Source organism: Acipenser ruthenus, chromosome 1 (genome assembly GCF_902713425.1).
Source record: "Acipenser ruthenus chromosome 1, fAciRut3.2 maternal haplotype, whole genome shotgun sequence".
Lineage (NCBI taxonomy): Eukaryota > Metazoa > Chordata > Actinopteri > Acipenseriformes > Acipenseridae > Acipenser > Acipenser ruthenus.
In genome coordinates, this window is record NC_081189.1 from 5309697 (window position 1) to 5325940 (window position 16244).

Consider the following 16244-nt stretch of genomic DNA (forward strand, 5'->3'; position numbering starts at 1 on the left):
CAAATACTCTAATGATAGGGTACTGGTACAGTGGTGAGAGGTAGCATCTCCATCTGCAGCTGCCAAAAAAAAAAGGTCCTGTGGCTATTGGAACTATGTTTTAAAGGTACTGTCTGTGCCATTTTGGTAAATGCTTTTATTGACACCCACACAGAAGATTTTAAGGAGGGGTGCGCAAGGGGCGTTGTGGGTATCCACTGACAAAAGAGCGAGACACAGGATGGCTGACATTTTAATGCCACGCAGGCACTTGAGATCTATTTACAATATTTACAAAACAGGTGCTTGTTGTAGTTTCAAGTTGCCACTGCTAGGATACCATCAATAGTAGCAGGGGCGGGGTAGAGCAGAGGAAACCACATGACTGTACCAACAATGGTACAGCTCACATGCACGTATACACAAACTGGAGTGTAAACAAAAGAAAGACAAACACGTGGAATAAAACACAGTGGGAAAACACAGCTAATAAAACAGATATGCCTATAAGCAGCTGAGTGCTGTTTCCACTAAAAAGGGGGGTCCCACTGAAGGAAATCTCCCTAACACCCCCTCAAATATACTTGGGTGGGATTTAAAATGAAATGCTATGCTTTGTTGAAGAAAGGACCCCGGTTCCACACGCGATGGTCAATGCTTTGTTTCTTTTACTCACTCAAGCTTTCCTTTGTTCTTTAATTTTCCTTTTTTTCCAAAAGACCATCACAGTCTGGCTCACAACCCAAGGGTGTGTCAGCTGGTCATGGAACTGTAGTCGTCCAGTCCTCAGCTTCGATTCACTCTAATAGAGACACAGCTGGTACTGTGTCACAGCCGGAGTGTCTGGCTCTCTCATGCAGACTGACACACATTGAGAATTGTTTATTTACTAACCTAAAAACCTGGGATAAGTATTGTGTATTGCAATCCTGTACATTTAGAAGATACACTGCCTGACCAGTTTATTAGGTACCATGCCTAATATTTGGCTGGGCCACCATTTACCTTGATCACAGCCTTGAACCAACGTAGCATAGTCTCCACAAAGTGCTGGAAGGTGTCATAAAGGATGTTAACCTATTCACGCATTAGTATTTAACGCATCGGGTGCAGAGAGGTAGACAGAGGATTGTAATAACGAATGCATCTTTCCATTTCATCCCATGGAAGATACCTGATGAATGTCATCCTATGCAGAATAAAAACTAGACAAGGCCTGCTGTCACTTTCATTTGCTACAGTGCTTACTGGCTTCATTTCAGCCCCATAGGGCAGCAGTGTGGAGTAGTGGTTAGGGCTCTGGACTCTTGACCGGAGGGTTGTGGGTTCAATCCCCAGTGGGGGAAAACTGCTGTTGTACCCTTGAGCAAGGTACTTTACCTAGATTGCTCCAGTAAAAACCCAACTGTATAAATGGGTAATTGTATGTAAAATAATGTGATATCTGTATAATGTGAAATAATGTGATATCTTGTAACAATTGTAAGTTGCCCTGGATAAGGGCGTCTGCTAAGAAATAAATAATAATAATAATAATAAATTGAAACTAACAGGGAGTCGCCGAGTGTGTAAGCATGGAGTGTAAATTAAACAATCAATGAAATAAAATGCTATTAGAAATGTGTTTAAAAGCTAAATGTGGTTTAACTTACCCTCCCTAAAGGAAATACTCCTTCCATAGAACCATTAACTAGAAATCCATTTAAAAAAACTGCCCGTTCTTTTCCTTGCCTTCAGGTCACAGCAAGTGGCATTCCTGAAGTCAGCTCACAGCAATAAATGAAAAAGCTAATATCTCTCCCACAACAACCCTGAAAACCCTTGTCAGGTCTAAAGACCGTTCTGGGGGGAAGAGCAAGCCATCAGATCACAGCTATCTGCTGTACAGGCCTCGGGCCAAATTGCTGCTATGGTGGTTATGAGATGTATCAGTGAACCAGCTACTTCTATTAATAATTAATAGTAATTGATAAATATTGGATTGAAAATCATGTATTCCCAAAAGGTGTTTTATTATATAGATGTTCAGTTGAGTTCAAAAAAAATATTATTATTAATAGCTAAAGGGATGACACAATACATGTCTGTTGCCTAAACATTTGGACAACTCGTGGGGGTTGCTGTGAGCTCCTTATCTACCATTTGCACAAGCCTGCCATTCTGTTTAGCCCATTTCCCCTTACTGTAGCATTATGTTTTGCTGCTCTATTGCTACACCCTCATAGTAACTTACTGTACCTGAAGGTACTAAAATGGATGCATACATGTTTGTTTTTTTCAAAACTGTATACAGAATATTGTAAGATTTTGTGTGTGTGTCTGTAGATATAACTGAGTATTTTTGCAAGACTATTGGTACCTCAGAAGTATGTGTGTACATTTTACAGTCAGCAGCACAAAACAAAAGGGATCACATTTTTAATATGAGAAGTATGTCTCTTTAGTACTGTGTTCAATCATATTTACTGTATCTTTTTCCACACCGGTTCGTTCCATGCTAATTAATCAATGGATTATTATTTTTTTGGACATGTTATGTTTGCCAGATTAATTTTTTATTGCAAATTGCAGCCCAGAAACACGCGACAGCCCGTGCTTGACTCTCTGTTATCTCTTGTTTCACGCTCTGAAGGGGTAGGGGGGCTATGAAACATAACTTAGAATGTATGTTCTGCAAAATATAATTCCACAGAAAAAATGAGGCTTTGTAGAGAGCATTCTGGAAGGGGCTAAGCCACTGAAACCTTTCCTCAACACACCATAAGTAGAAGCAGCATCCAAGTTTGTGGCTGGACAGCTGACTGGCCAGGTTAGATGCATGCAGGACCTAGCAGAAGATCCACACCAGTTAAACACACTGTCTTTCACCTGACCCTGGCCAATACTTTTAAGCACAGCACAGAGACCAGGACTAGAGGATACAGTTGGAAATGAGATGTAGAAGCAGGTAAATGTGTAGCAGACACTTTTTTACACAGAGTGGTAAGAGAATGGAAAGAGTTTCCAAGCTATGGTGTTGATAAACAGCTTCATTGCCTGTGCTTCTTGAGTATGCTTTTGATTACAGAATCAGCAGATAAGCACATTGCTAATAGCTCATGTATGAATCACCTCTGAGAACGTTGCTTTAACAAATTAACATATTGCTAAAGCCTGTTCTTCCTTGTATGAATACAGACCTCAGAAAACAATATTGACAGTCTGTTTCCACTGCAGGTTCATGAGTTTGGCTTGATGGAAAAACACTGGATTGTGGGTGATCTGGTGAACCTCCACACTCTGCTCCTGTATTTACTGGTTCTATTTTTATTCTAGGTTTTGCTTACTTTTAGAAATGTTATTTGAACAGAGTTTCATGATTTAGTCATGCAGTACCATTCTGCAGTATTTATTTCATATTGTTCAGCACATTCATTGTCATCTAAGTTCCACAGCTTCCAGATGGGTACCCTAAATGTGTTCCAGGTGTATATTACTAACTGTACATACAGTGGTTAGCTAGATAGCCAATTCAGAATGTGGCACTTGATTGTGATTTATGATACAACATAATAAACATCGGGCCACATTTTCAGAGCGTTTTGTCTTTTTATTTCATTTTCTGCTGTCTTTTGAAATAAGAAAAACACACCACTAGCATTGCAAAATTAGAACCAAACAACTAAGTAATATAATTCAAGGGCTCTTCGCATTCCAGTTGTTTGTGTTGCAGTATCAGCATCATTATTATTTTTTATTATTATTAATTTCTTAGCAAACTCCCTTATCCAGGGCGACTCACAATTGTTACAAGATATCACATTATTTTTACATACAATTACCCATTTATACAGTTGGGTTTTTAGTGGAGCAATCTAGGTAAAGTACCTTGCTCAAGGGTACAGCAGCAGTGTCCCCCACCTGGGATTGAACCCACGCCCCTCTGGTCAAGAGTCCAGAGCCCTAACCACTACTCCACACTACTGCCAGCAGCAGTTTCAGGTATGAAAACAAAAATGTTGATGTTAAAAAGCTTTGAATAAACAACTCAAGGGGTCCATTAAGAGCTCCTACAAGCACCTTAGCTGCTTTTTGCTAGAAATGGGTTTATCCTGTTACAAAAAAAGGTACAACCCATTGATAAAAGCTTCGTGCCTCATAACTTTTTTTTTTACAAGGATTGGCCCATCGACAAACTCGTGAAAGCCTTTTCAAAAAGGATTGCCCATTGAAGCAGGGTGCGATCGGGCTGCTTTGTTTGCTTCATATTGCAATTCCATATCAGACTTTTATTTCTATCTGTCCTCCTCAAAAGACTGAGCAGAGATCAAAACTAGTCAGTTCAAGTGCCACCCCCACCACTCGTCTCCGATTCAGCATCTACATCCCCTCAGCTTTCAATTTCATCGGATCCTTCCTTCCATTTGTGTTATTAGATTTTTAACGATATCAACCAACTCATTCATCCTCTACCCACCTCCATTCCTATAGGCAGCCATTAAATTCTCATCAGCCTCTCCCGCTGCTTCAGCCACGCCCACACCTGCTCTCGAGCAGCCAGTCTTGACTTTAGCATACTCTGCTATTTCAGTAGTTAATTGCACACACTCTCTCCTCAACTGAGATGCAATATTATTGAAGGTAAAGACATTCATTTAGTCTCGATTCTTATTGCAATCTCAGAATCACAGGATCTCAGGGTGGTTGACTGTGGAGATCTGTCTGTTACTCTAAAAAAAAAAAAAAAAAAAAAAACATGCTCTTGGAGAATTGTGCTTATTTCTTTCTATTTTTCACAATCTCCTTTTGAAGTTTAGGCTCACTGACAAAAAGCACTTAAACATTGTTGATCTCTCAGTCAGATATGGCCGTACCATTTTTATTTGTATCACACAGCTTTTTCAGCCAAAGCAGCTTCTCGGTTAGCATTGGACAATACACTGATTACTGGTCTCAGCCCGATCATGATCTCTTTAATAGATTCTTCAGTGGTCTCTATGTTAATGCTTGCAGTTTGTGCTTCCACCGCCCTTTCTACCTGAATAGGAGGCTGCTTTTGGACAGCCTCAAATTATCTTCCCCTGCTCTCGAAAACCTATTTATGTATTTATTTTTTTATTTTTTTTGGAATCGTGCGTCTGCAGTTTCTCCTATCCATTCTTCACCTCTGCCTGCTTTTTCAACAAGCAAAGATTCTCATGGAAGATCCATCAAACATTCCAGCGGCAGACAGCTGTGCAATAATTTCAATTCCTCATTCTGCATTTCCAAAGCATGCTGTTTTTTACACATGTGTAGTTTTATGGCGATGCTCATTCAGGTTCCATCTGCCCTCTTTCATATAAATGACATTCACGTTCTCCTTATATCTCCTCCATAAGCCTCTCCTAGAACTCATGTCTCTCTTCTCAGCAGTCGACATCCCCCTCTCACAGAGGAACACCATCGGTCCAGTTCACACTCTTTAGTTCCTAGGAATAACTTTGGATACTATTCGATTTGAAGCCCGACTGCCTCCAGATAAATTGAAACGCATTTTCTCTCTCATTCAATCCTTTCAGATCTCTCCCTTACAGCACTGGAATGGCCTTTCTCTATTTTAAGATGATGTCATTTCTGCCCCCATGACCTCTCACTCCATACGGAGGCTTCTTCTATCTGTTTGGTGGTATTCTCTTAATCAATGGTTCTCAGATGTCCATACCTGTCAACCCTTTTTGAGCCCAACTTGTATACCAGTGCTTTCAAACCCTTAAGGAATGCTTCCAAACCAAGGAGAAGATTTTGTTGGCAGTGGCATTTTTGTGAACTGCTTCAGCCTTTTTTGAAGGAAGCAATCAGTGATGCGTGTGCCCTGCGCCAAATTGCACGCGTGCCCTGCATGTTTTTCCTTGACATAAGGTTTTGAGTTGCCCGTAAGATTTTTATCTTACAGCCATGAGACTTGAAAACTTAAAAAAAACCCGTAAGAAATACAGGAAACCCGTAAGAGTTGACAGGTATGGATGTCTGGCCCCAGAAATAATAAAAAATAAATAAATAAATAAATAAAATAAAATAAAAAAAATCTTCCCCCTGAGCTTAAATTCACAGCCTTACATAAAGTATTCCCTATTGCCATTGCAGCCTATCATTGGGGCTCATTTTGGCAGAAAAATGTATCTTAATCTTTTGTGATAATCAATCTGCTGTTCATATTAATAAAGGTCGCTCCTCTTCCCCCTCTAATTATGCAACTTCTTCACCAGCTAGTCTGGATTTCAGTTATCAATCATTTTATTTTGAAAGCCCAACAGCTTCCAGGTATCACTAATAACAGTGCTGATGCTCTTTCTTATTTACAGATCGCTCAATTCAGAAGTCTGGCTCCCTCAGCTCAACCTTTCCCTCTACCCATTCCTCCATTCAGCAAACTGGTTTTCAACTAAATTCATGCATTTGCAATCCTGTGTCTCTGTTTATTCTAAAGCCATTCTTCCTCCCCAATAGTATTCCATATAGGTGCAGCAACATCAGCAGCCAAAGTTAAAATCAACCAGTCCTACCTCAGCAGTGGATTTTTACATTAGCTCTTCTCTCCTTGATAGTATTTCCGCTCAAGTATTGCTAGCATGCCCGGAGTGAAGGCCATCTCTCCACCAGGACCACCAGAGGTTTCCTCCCACAGAGGCGGTTCTCCAAATAGTCCCTTACGCAGACCTGGCTTCTGCCTCATGAAATATCTTAAAATGGCAATAATTTGCATATTTTAAAATATATTGTTATATGTTACAATATATTGCAATATATTTACCAGTAAAATACGGCAGTATATTGTAACATATATTTTAAAATCTGTGCATTTTCCACTTAATATATTTTCAAAAACATATTTTGGATGTATTACATTTCCAAAGGGTTGCCTTCACTTTTTTAACTGCAAATGGAAAGCAGGCCAAGCCAAGCATTGGGCTGGATGACTGTAAATCGTTCCAGTAGTTTACGAAACAAGAAATAAACAACCCAGATGTTTATTTTAAAGACTTTTAAGTAGTAAATCGTTATATTTAGAAGCTTTGGTAATTTCACTCGTTGTGTAACATGCAAAAAAACAGGCAGCGAACAAAAACAGGGCTAGAGAAGTATTAAGTGTAGTTCCTTTGATTTGTGTGTCTACTCTGTAGGAAAATCATGACTATAAGAGGCTGGCATCTCACTTTGAGAAGACATGGTTTAAAATTCACATGTCTGAATGGTAAAAATCTAAAGAAACACATTTGGAAACGGTGATGTGAGGCCCACAATTTGAAGTGTAACAAAACAACTACTCTTAAAACTGCTGCAGTTGTATATGAACCTGCATTTAAAAATGTCCATCTTCTAGACCCTTGTCCTTTGCTTCAGAATGCTCACAGCAGTGACTGGAAACTGAGGGTACTCTTCAATAAACCTCTTCACATTTCCTAAGTTTGCAAATGAAAATCCAGCGCTTTCATGAATCAGAATTGACGTATTTTTTATCCCCTTTACATGAATAGAAAAGCATACATTGATATTGCCAGGGTATGGAGTCCAGATCTTAAACTAAAGCCAGGCTCCTTTGGACTAGAAGTGACCAATGGACTAGCAGTGACCAATCCTGTGCACTACCTCATTTACACCACAGAGGTCAGTATCGTACATCCTCTCCCTGCATCTCCTACCCCGGACCCCTCACCCTGACACCATGTTACTCTTTGTTAACTGATTGGAGATACAGTACTGTGCAAAAGTTTTAGGCAGGTGTGAAAAAATGCTGTAAAGTAAGAATGCTTTCAAAAATAGACATGTTAATAGATTATATTTATCAATTAACTAAATGCAAAGTGAGTGAACAGAAGAAAAATCTAAATCAAATCCATATTTGGTGTGACCACCCTTTGCCTTCAAAACAGCATCAATTCTTCTAGGTACACTTGCATAAAGTCAGGGATTTTGTAGGCATATAGTCAGGTGTATGATTAAAAAATTATACCAAACAGGTGCTAATGATCATCAATTCAATATGTAGGTTGAAACACAATCATTAACTGAAACAGAAACAGCTGTGTAGGAGGAATAAAACTGGGTGAGGAACAGCCAAACTCAGCTAACAAGGTGAGGTTGCTGAAGACAGTTTACTGTCAAAAGTCATACACCATGGCAAGACTGAGCACAGCAACAAGACACAAGGTAGTTATACTGCATCAGCAAGGTCACTCCCAGGCAGAAATTTCAAGGCAGACAGGGGTTTCCAGATGTGCTGTCCAAGCTCTTTTGAAGAAGCACAAAGAAACGGGCAACGTTGAGGACCGTAGACGCAGTGGTCGGCCAAGGAAACTTACTGCAGCAGATGAAAGACACATCATGCTTACTTCCCTTCGCAATCGGAAGATGTCCAGCAGTGCCATCAGCTCAGAATTGGCAGAAAACAGTGGGACCCTGGTACACCCATCTACTGTCCGGAGAAGTCTGGTCAGAAGTGGCCTTCATGGAAGACTTGCGGCCAAAAAGCCATACCTCCGATGTGGAAACAAGGCCAAGCGACTCAACTATGCACGAAAACACAGGAACTGGGGTGCAGAAAAATGGCAGCAGGTGCTCTGGACTGATGAGTCAAAATTTGAAATATTTGGCTGTAGCAGAAGGCAGTTTGTTCGCCGAAGGGCTGGAGAGCGGTACACGAATGAGTGTCTGCAGGCAACAGTGAAGCATGGTGGAGGTTCCTTGCAAGTTTGGGGCTGCATTTCTGCAAATGGAGTTGGGGATTTGGTCAGAATTAATGGTCTCCTCAATGCTGAGAAGTACCGGCAGATACTTATCCATCATGCAATACCATCAGGGAGGCACCTGATTGGCCCCAAATTTATTCTGCAGCATGACAACAACCCCAAACATACAGCGAAAGTCATTAAGAACTATCTTCAGCGTAAAGAAGAACAAGGAGTCCTGGAAGTGATGGTATGGCCCCCACAGAGCCCTGATCTCAACATCATCGAGTCTGTCTGGGATTACATGAAGAGAGAGAAGCAACTGAGGCTGCCTAAATCCACAGAAGAACTGTGGTTAGTTCTCCAAGATGTTTGGGCCAACCTACCTGCCGAGTTCCTTCAAAAACTGTGTGCAAGTGTACCTAGAAGAATTGATGCTGTTTTGAAGGCAAAGGGTGGTCACACCAAATATTGATTTGATTTAGATTTTTCTTCTGTTCACTCACTTTGCATTTTGTTAATTGATAAATATAAACTATTAACATGTCTATTTTTGAAAGCATTCTTACTTTACAGCATTTTTTCACACCTGCCTAAAACTTTTGCACAGTACTGTAAATCTTGAGAAATGTAGCAATCGTAGCAAAATGTAATGATCACATGTTACGCCGAGGTACAGTGAGTGCATGTAACACTGAAACGGACAACCAATGGGCCAAGCCATTGAAGGTAATATTATATGAGGGACCATGATAGGTAGAAGGGAGCTACTGGTAGAACAGGTGAAAGCGACTGAGGATCGAACACTGGCCTCCTAGTTTGCAGGGCAACATGTTGGGATCTGTTTTAATGATCTAAACAGTGACTGACCCAATACTGTTGCTATTTAACTCTGTTTAAATTCAGCTGGAGTTTTCCACGAGGGTGATTTACTGACCCCACATCTTAGCATTACTGTAGCATTGATACAGTGAAACGAGGCCAGCCAAAAATCAGGTTTTTAAATTTTAGGGGGGTGGGGGTGGGTATTAAAATTCCCTACTGTTTAGATCAGGGGTCTCCAACCCAGGTCCTGGAAGGCCGGTGTCCCTCCTGGTTTCTGTTCTACCTGTACACTAAATTAGTTAATTGGACCAATTAAGCTTCTAATAAGCACTTCATTGGTCCAATTAATTAATTTAGGGTACAGTTGGAACAAAAACCAGGAGGGACTGGCCCTCCAGGAGCAGGGTTGGAGATCCCTGGTTTAGATCATTAAAATAGACATCACTGTCTTTTGTGTGAAGAGACAGTATCCGTCAGCAGTTGTATACAGTGGTTTACTGGTACTACTCAACTCAAGTTCATTAGTTTGAAAAGCAGAAGTTGTCAATTCTTCAGACATGTTTCCTTAAGTTTGTTTAAATCCACTGTGTTTTGTGGTGCTCATCAAAGGTACTTATCACAAAACCTTTGCTATTGCTAGTGGTCTTTGGTGTTCATTCCGTGCATGTCAGGCTACACAATTATAATAATAATAAAATAAAAAATGGGTGCATGGCTTTAAACCCTTTAATTCCTTCAATGTAAAACTGTAAACATAATCATTTGTCGGGTTTGTTGATTTTTTTAAAAAATGTTTCTAAAGTCTTGTATGTCTGAGTATTGTACGGTGCCATCTGGTGTATATTCAGGATACCAGCTCAGATAAAACAGCAATACTATCCTGATACAGATATACAGTCCAGTGTCAGCCCTGTGCCCTGTCCAATACAATCTTACACAATAATTTTAGTTGGTATATTTTTCACAAAATCCACGTAGCCGTCAGATTTGTATAGTATCCTATGGCATATATGACTCTATACATTACTAGATTTCTAGCTTTACTATACAATACTATACAATACTATACACCCAAAACCCATCCAATCCTGGAGAAGGTCAGGTGTGTACAGTCAGGTGTGTGGGTAGCATGGCTGTAGCTACTGTAGTTCTCAGTGGAGGATGTAGTCTCCAGAACTGGCGATGTAGGAATACACAGTGTTCTCCTTGCACACCCACAAGCACACAAAACATTTTTTGTCCATGGTTCATTATAGTACTCAGAATTATTAAACCTCTTATTCCTTTGGATAGTAAAACTTCCCATCGCTGGTAACTATGTGGTAGGCTGCTTGAAAATGTTTTAAAGGAAAGCAAGTGACCTGCTTTGACACCCTGAAATTGTCAAGTGACCTCGATCTACAAACAATCTAGAAAAGGCAGTTGCCCACATACAGAACATGTGCAGGCTGGTTGCCAGGGTGATTTTAAATGGGAAATCAGTAACTGGGTTGTGTCATACTGTATGTAAGGTTCTAATACTGTGTATTTAAAATGATGGGTCTCAAGTCAATTACAGGGCAGGTAAACTGCTGTCTGATCACACTCCAGAGCTAATTTAGTTTCAGACCTCCAGTGTAACAGCTGAGGTGGCTTTAATGTTCTGCGGTGTGTTAAAGGTGAATTGTGCTGTGAGCTACAGCGGTACACCCTGGCCTTGTCAGTGTCACAGAACATACACTGGCACCTACTCAACTGATCTGAACACTGACTCATCTTCATTTATTAAACTGGGACCCTCCCTGATACGCTTCAGAGCCTGTTTGACATGCTTTTATACGCAAAAACAAAGTGCCTGTTCTTTTAAAAATGATAGAAATGATGGCGACAGTGTCTTTATTTAGATACATCACCGTTGAGATCAGTTGAATCAGGCCCCACTGCCCCCCTTCTCTTTACTTTTGGTTCATGGTGAGATTGTGCCAGGATACCCCCCGCCCCCCCAAAGGATGCAGAAAAAAGTATTGGTTGTTCATTCCCATTTTTCGTCAACCTTTAATTTTTAATTTTATTTTGTAAAACTCACAATCACCGGCATGGTTAGTCTTTTGTAAAAAGTTGCATTCACTGAGCCATTTATAACGTGTGCTGCTTGATTCTGTGTTTTTCGGGTGATGATATTTAGTCTGTGCAAGACCTCAACACTGCTGAAGTTAATTAAAAAAAAAAAAGTATGACAGATTTGTTATTTACTATAGAAAATGAGAAATCAATAAATACAGAAATAAACCAAGAAATAAAGCAATAAATCACACTCAGACGACGGGTAACTAAGAAAGCCAGTAACTTTACTGATTTGTCTGCAAAATACAAATAATACCTTCATTTTCCAGCAGGAGAACGTTTTTGAATTATTTTTCCCCCATTTTTACTTCAGACAGCTGAATCAAGTCCCTTGAGATACACAGATGTGATTTAATTCATTAAGAACATCTCTTCAAGTGGCGACAAAGTCCAGCTTATGCCGCTGTGAGCCTGTTTTTTTTTTTAATTTGCTTCACTTTTTCACATTTCCCCCATGTCTTATTTTTAAAAGCTACAGATTATTATTATTATTATTATTATTATTATTATTATTATTATTATTATTATTATTATTATTATTTTACGAATGGAAACAACTCGGGACAAAAAAGCAAAGCATTAATAGAAAACCAAGTGGAGCAATCCAAGACTTCTTAATATTTTATTAAACAGTTACCTTCATACAAAACAAAAGCAATATTGTCAAGCACTTCCTTCATATCAACCAATGGTTTACATTGTTTTTGAGCATACCTCTTGCAAGCTGTCTGAGGTACTTTGTAGATCAATTTGAGGTCTTAGTAAGGGAAGGTAATACAACCGCAACAGTAGCAGATTTACAAAAAAATAAAACAACCTTGCCTGAATAAGAAAAAAACCTGGATTGCTCCGTGTCTTTGGTTAAAATATATTAACAAAAGCATTTCTTGTTTAGCTAAACTTCTTGAAGCACTCTTAATGGTAAAACAGAACTCCACCCGTCCTTCATAAGATCTGTAGTAGCAGGAAACCAGCGTCATAGAGACGACATCACATTGTTTATCTCCTTGTCTGTTTTTTTTTTTTTACAGAGCTGATGACACAGTAAGAACAGACAAAGCACTAGATGTTTAGGCAAAACAGTCTTTAGCATTAATGATCTTGTGGCTTTTCAGTTTGCATTTAATATCTCATAGATATGATAAGCATTTTAATAAATTAACAACAACAAAAAAAAAGAATACTACATGTAAAGAACCAATCAAGTATCCATGCACCTTTTTAAGTTGACACGTGTTGTGGGTATCATCTCAGGGACATGTTAGCTGCTGTATTAACAAGGTGTGTACTCAAAGCATCCAAAGACATGGAAGATATGCTATGCTGCTGAGAATGTTCATTGGGTCACATATATTAGATGGAAATCCAATGACCAGATAATTGCATATCTTCTTCTCCAGGAAAATAAGCTATAAATTAACTTGTGGACTTCAGAAAGTAGTTTTTCGAAGGCTTTCACTTTCTTTTGGAGATATTTTTTTTTATCTGTTATGATACATATTACTAATATATAAATATTTCTGGGGCTTATATATCTAGAATATAAATTAAGATGTTGACTTAATAACACTAATAATTATAGTAATAATAATAATAATAATGAAAACAACTCTCACAAAATGCCACTGGCTTTGTTTTGTCTTAAAGATGTTTGCCTAAAATTTGTCTGCAACCATGTTTGTGTGCTTTCATTGAATTAAAAAAAAAAAAAAATCACAACTGGGGCTCTGCCCCTAAAATGACTACATAAACAGAAATAACATTATAACCCCATTGTAACTCTGCACATAGCAATACCATAACATAACAGCAAGTGCCGAGAAAGACACAGAGAGAAACACAGAGTGAGATAGCTACAGTATTATAGAAAAAGAGATTTGTAAAGATTCAGAGTTGTGCTTCGCTTTTTTTAACCAGCTTATGGATACATTTTTAAAAAAACTTTTTTTGTTGCCATTACTTGAAGTCTACAGTGATCCGGGGAAGTGGGAAAACAGGCTGACTGACATCCATTAATGTTTATCCAACGTGTTCGTTGTTTTTTTTTTCATATATTATGTTGCTTGTTTGCAATGAATAACTTAACTATATATATATATATATTTGACCATTATTAAAAAATAATAATAATAATAATAAAATAAGACTACCTGAGATAAACATGGATTGATGCATGATTTTTTACAAGTCCAATTAAATAATAATAAAAAATACACCTTTGTTACTGGTAAAAGGTGGATACATGCTGAGGGTTTGGACTAAATATACAACATTTTACCATATTATTTAAAATGGAACAAAGCCCTCATTTGTATGAACTTTTTACAACTTACAGTACAGTACTCGTTAGACAAAGTGTTGTTGAATTGTTTTAAAAGAAAAGTGTACTTTCTCCTCTGGATACCTACTCAATTTGCAGTAGCATCCAATATATATCTTTAGGTATCCGCATTAGATAGCCACAATGGATGACTGCCAACCCCCTTTCATGTAATGGTAGAGTTATTTTTTAAACACAGATGGAAGTCAATTCTTTTAGCTGGTTGTCTAAATATATCCAAGTCTGATTCTGTAATAAATGAAAAAAACAGAGCAAACAAAATGCCAAACTTAAATGTGCAACTGCACTTATATATCCCCGTTAATAAGATAAAAACAATGCTTGCTATGACAAGTTTATATATATATATATATATATATATATATATATATATATATATATATATATATATAAGAAAGCTATACACAAGCATGTTAATTTCACAGATTTATTTTAAAGATTCTTAATATTATATTTATATATATATTTATAATTAGAAATACACATTTTCTTTAAAAACAAAAACGTCTACAAAGAGAAATCCGTTATCTTGCTCAGCAAAGCAGGGAGTTTTTTATTTTGATATATTTTTTTGTTACTGGTTTCATGGCTTAGGGTAGTGCTTTCTATACAAGAAGCCCATTTAATTTAATTTCTTTAGGCTTTTTTTTTTTTTTTAATTAGCGAAGCTATCAAAAAAACACATTCTGGCTTAAACAAACTACAAAAAAACCACAAATGCTTTGCAAATTTTTCCTTTTTTTACGAAAATATAAGCAAATTGTAATGCACATCTCTTTTATAGTTGATATGTAATGCAGACCCAGGTGTTTTAAAAAATAATTTTCTTTTTTTTTTTTTTTTAATATATCTAAAAGTATGGTCCTTTGCCTTTGATCCTTTAAATAATTGAGTGCCATACTCCATTTATTTTCTTAACACACACATTATCTATGTATATATATATATATATATATATATATATATATATATATATATATATATATATATATATATATATATATATATATACACACACTAAGGTTATTATGTGGCTTTACTTTTACAAGTAGCCACCCTCCTCTGGGTCTGTCAGAACACCTGTACATTAGTTAAAATGTTGCATAACAGCTTTCTCTTTCAGTTAATAAATCTGCAAAGTCTGGCAAATGTTATCCTTTTCCCCCCCTCTATTTACATGTAAATACGTTGAACCTGCAACATGACACTATCTATTGTAACATACACATTGCAAGGGAGTACAGCAATGAAACAAAGTTAGCAATAAAACCTACTCTGTACAAGCGTTCGGTTGTACAGCTCAAGTGCTAGGCTGCTATCTCAGCAACGTATGTTTATTTATCGGATATCACTGAGGCAAGTTAAAAGTACTTTTACAAAACAGAGTACCTGACTTTTCTTTTTTTTTTTTTTTAACATTTTTTTTTTTTTTTTTTTATGTAGATCAACACACAGCACAAATAATGCATAGGTCCCTTCCCACCCCCACCCTTTCCCTCCCATATTCCCACCTTTTTAATAGCACACACACTCTGCAAGAAAACAAAAAAAAAGGTAATGCGGCTATCGTGTGTATCATGTGGCCCATCCCTCCGACAGCCTGACACGCTTCACCGACGGGCTCCCCCTCTCGTCCTGAGAGGCCCTGATGAGTCCGAGCGGGGAGTGGAAGTCGTTCCGGTGATCCTCCCGGTCGCTGCCCTCGTAGGAGCTGCTGCAGCTGCTCAGACTGTCAACCGGAGACCTCCCGGAGTCGTGGCGAGAGTGGTGCAGGGGGTACCCCGACGGCGTGGTGGTGGTGCGGTCTCTAGGAGGAGAAACAGGTTCTGACTTGATGTGGAGGCTTTGAGTAGAAGGCAGGGAGAGATTCTGAGATAAGTGAGAGCTAGTGCAAGTTCTGCAGGAGGAAAGGAAACACAGTTACAGAATGAAGAGGTCAGAAGTCACTGCCTCCTCTCCACCTCCAAAGAAACACGCGCCCCCACACATACACACTCACACACACACTCACGCAGGCATTACAAGATAACTCACACACCCGTCATAGTGCAAAGGCACTGACTGAAAAGTGTTATTCTTTCCCCAGGCTGGGTTCATGGTTCCATATTGTTAGGAATGCTGAGCAGTGCAGATTTCAACAGTTTATTTAGTTTCATGTAAAACGCGGTAAGCTTTTAAACTGTACATTTGCGTTTGTTTTGGATCTAATATATTTTTTTAAGATACATCTTGGTACAATAAGTGTTCATAATGTACAGATTTAATTCATGGTCTTTACTCCCAATGATACGACCATGTTAACCCATCAG

The 16244-nt window shown here is 38.4% G+C and overlaps 1 protein-coding gene across 15 annotated transcripts in view; it reads right to left on the reverse strand.

The window, feature by feature from the left end:
* Positions 1-12202: 12202 nt before the first annotated feature.
* The window catches only part of LOC117403767 (myocyte-specific enhancer factor 2C), an 82682-nt gene continuing 78640 nt past the window's right edge, over positions 12203-16244 (reverse strand). For 12 of the 15 annotated variants that reach the window (XM_059035439.1, XM_034925959.2, XM_034925971.2 and 9 more), the window contains one exon: positions 12203-15832. In XM_059035439.1, coding sequence (XP_058891422.1) covers positions 15511-15832 — 322 coding nt within the window. In that variant the 3' untranslated portion in view covers positions 12203-15510. The remainder of the gene's footprint in view (positions 15833-16244) is intronic. The other 3 variants (XM_059035748.1, XM_059035528.1, XM_059035565.1) reach the window with 1 other exon arrangement.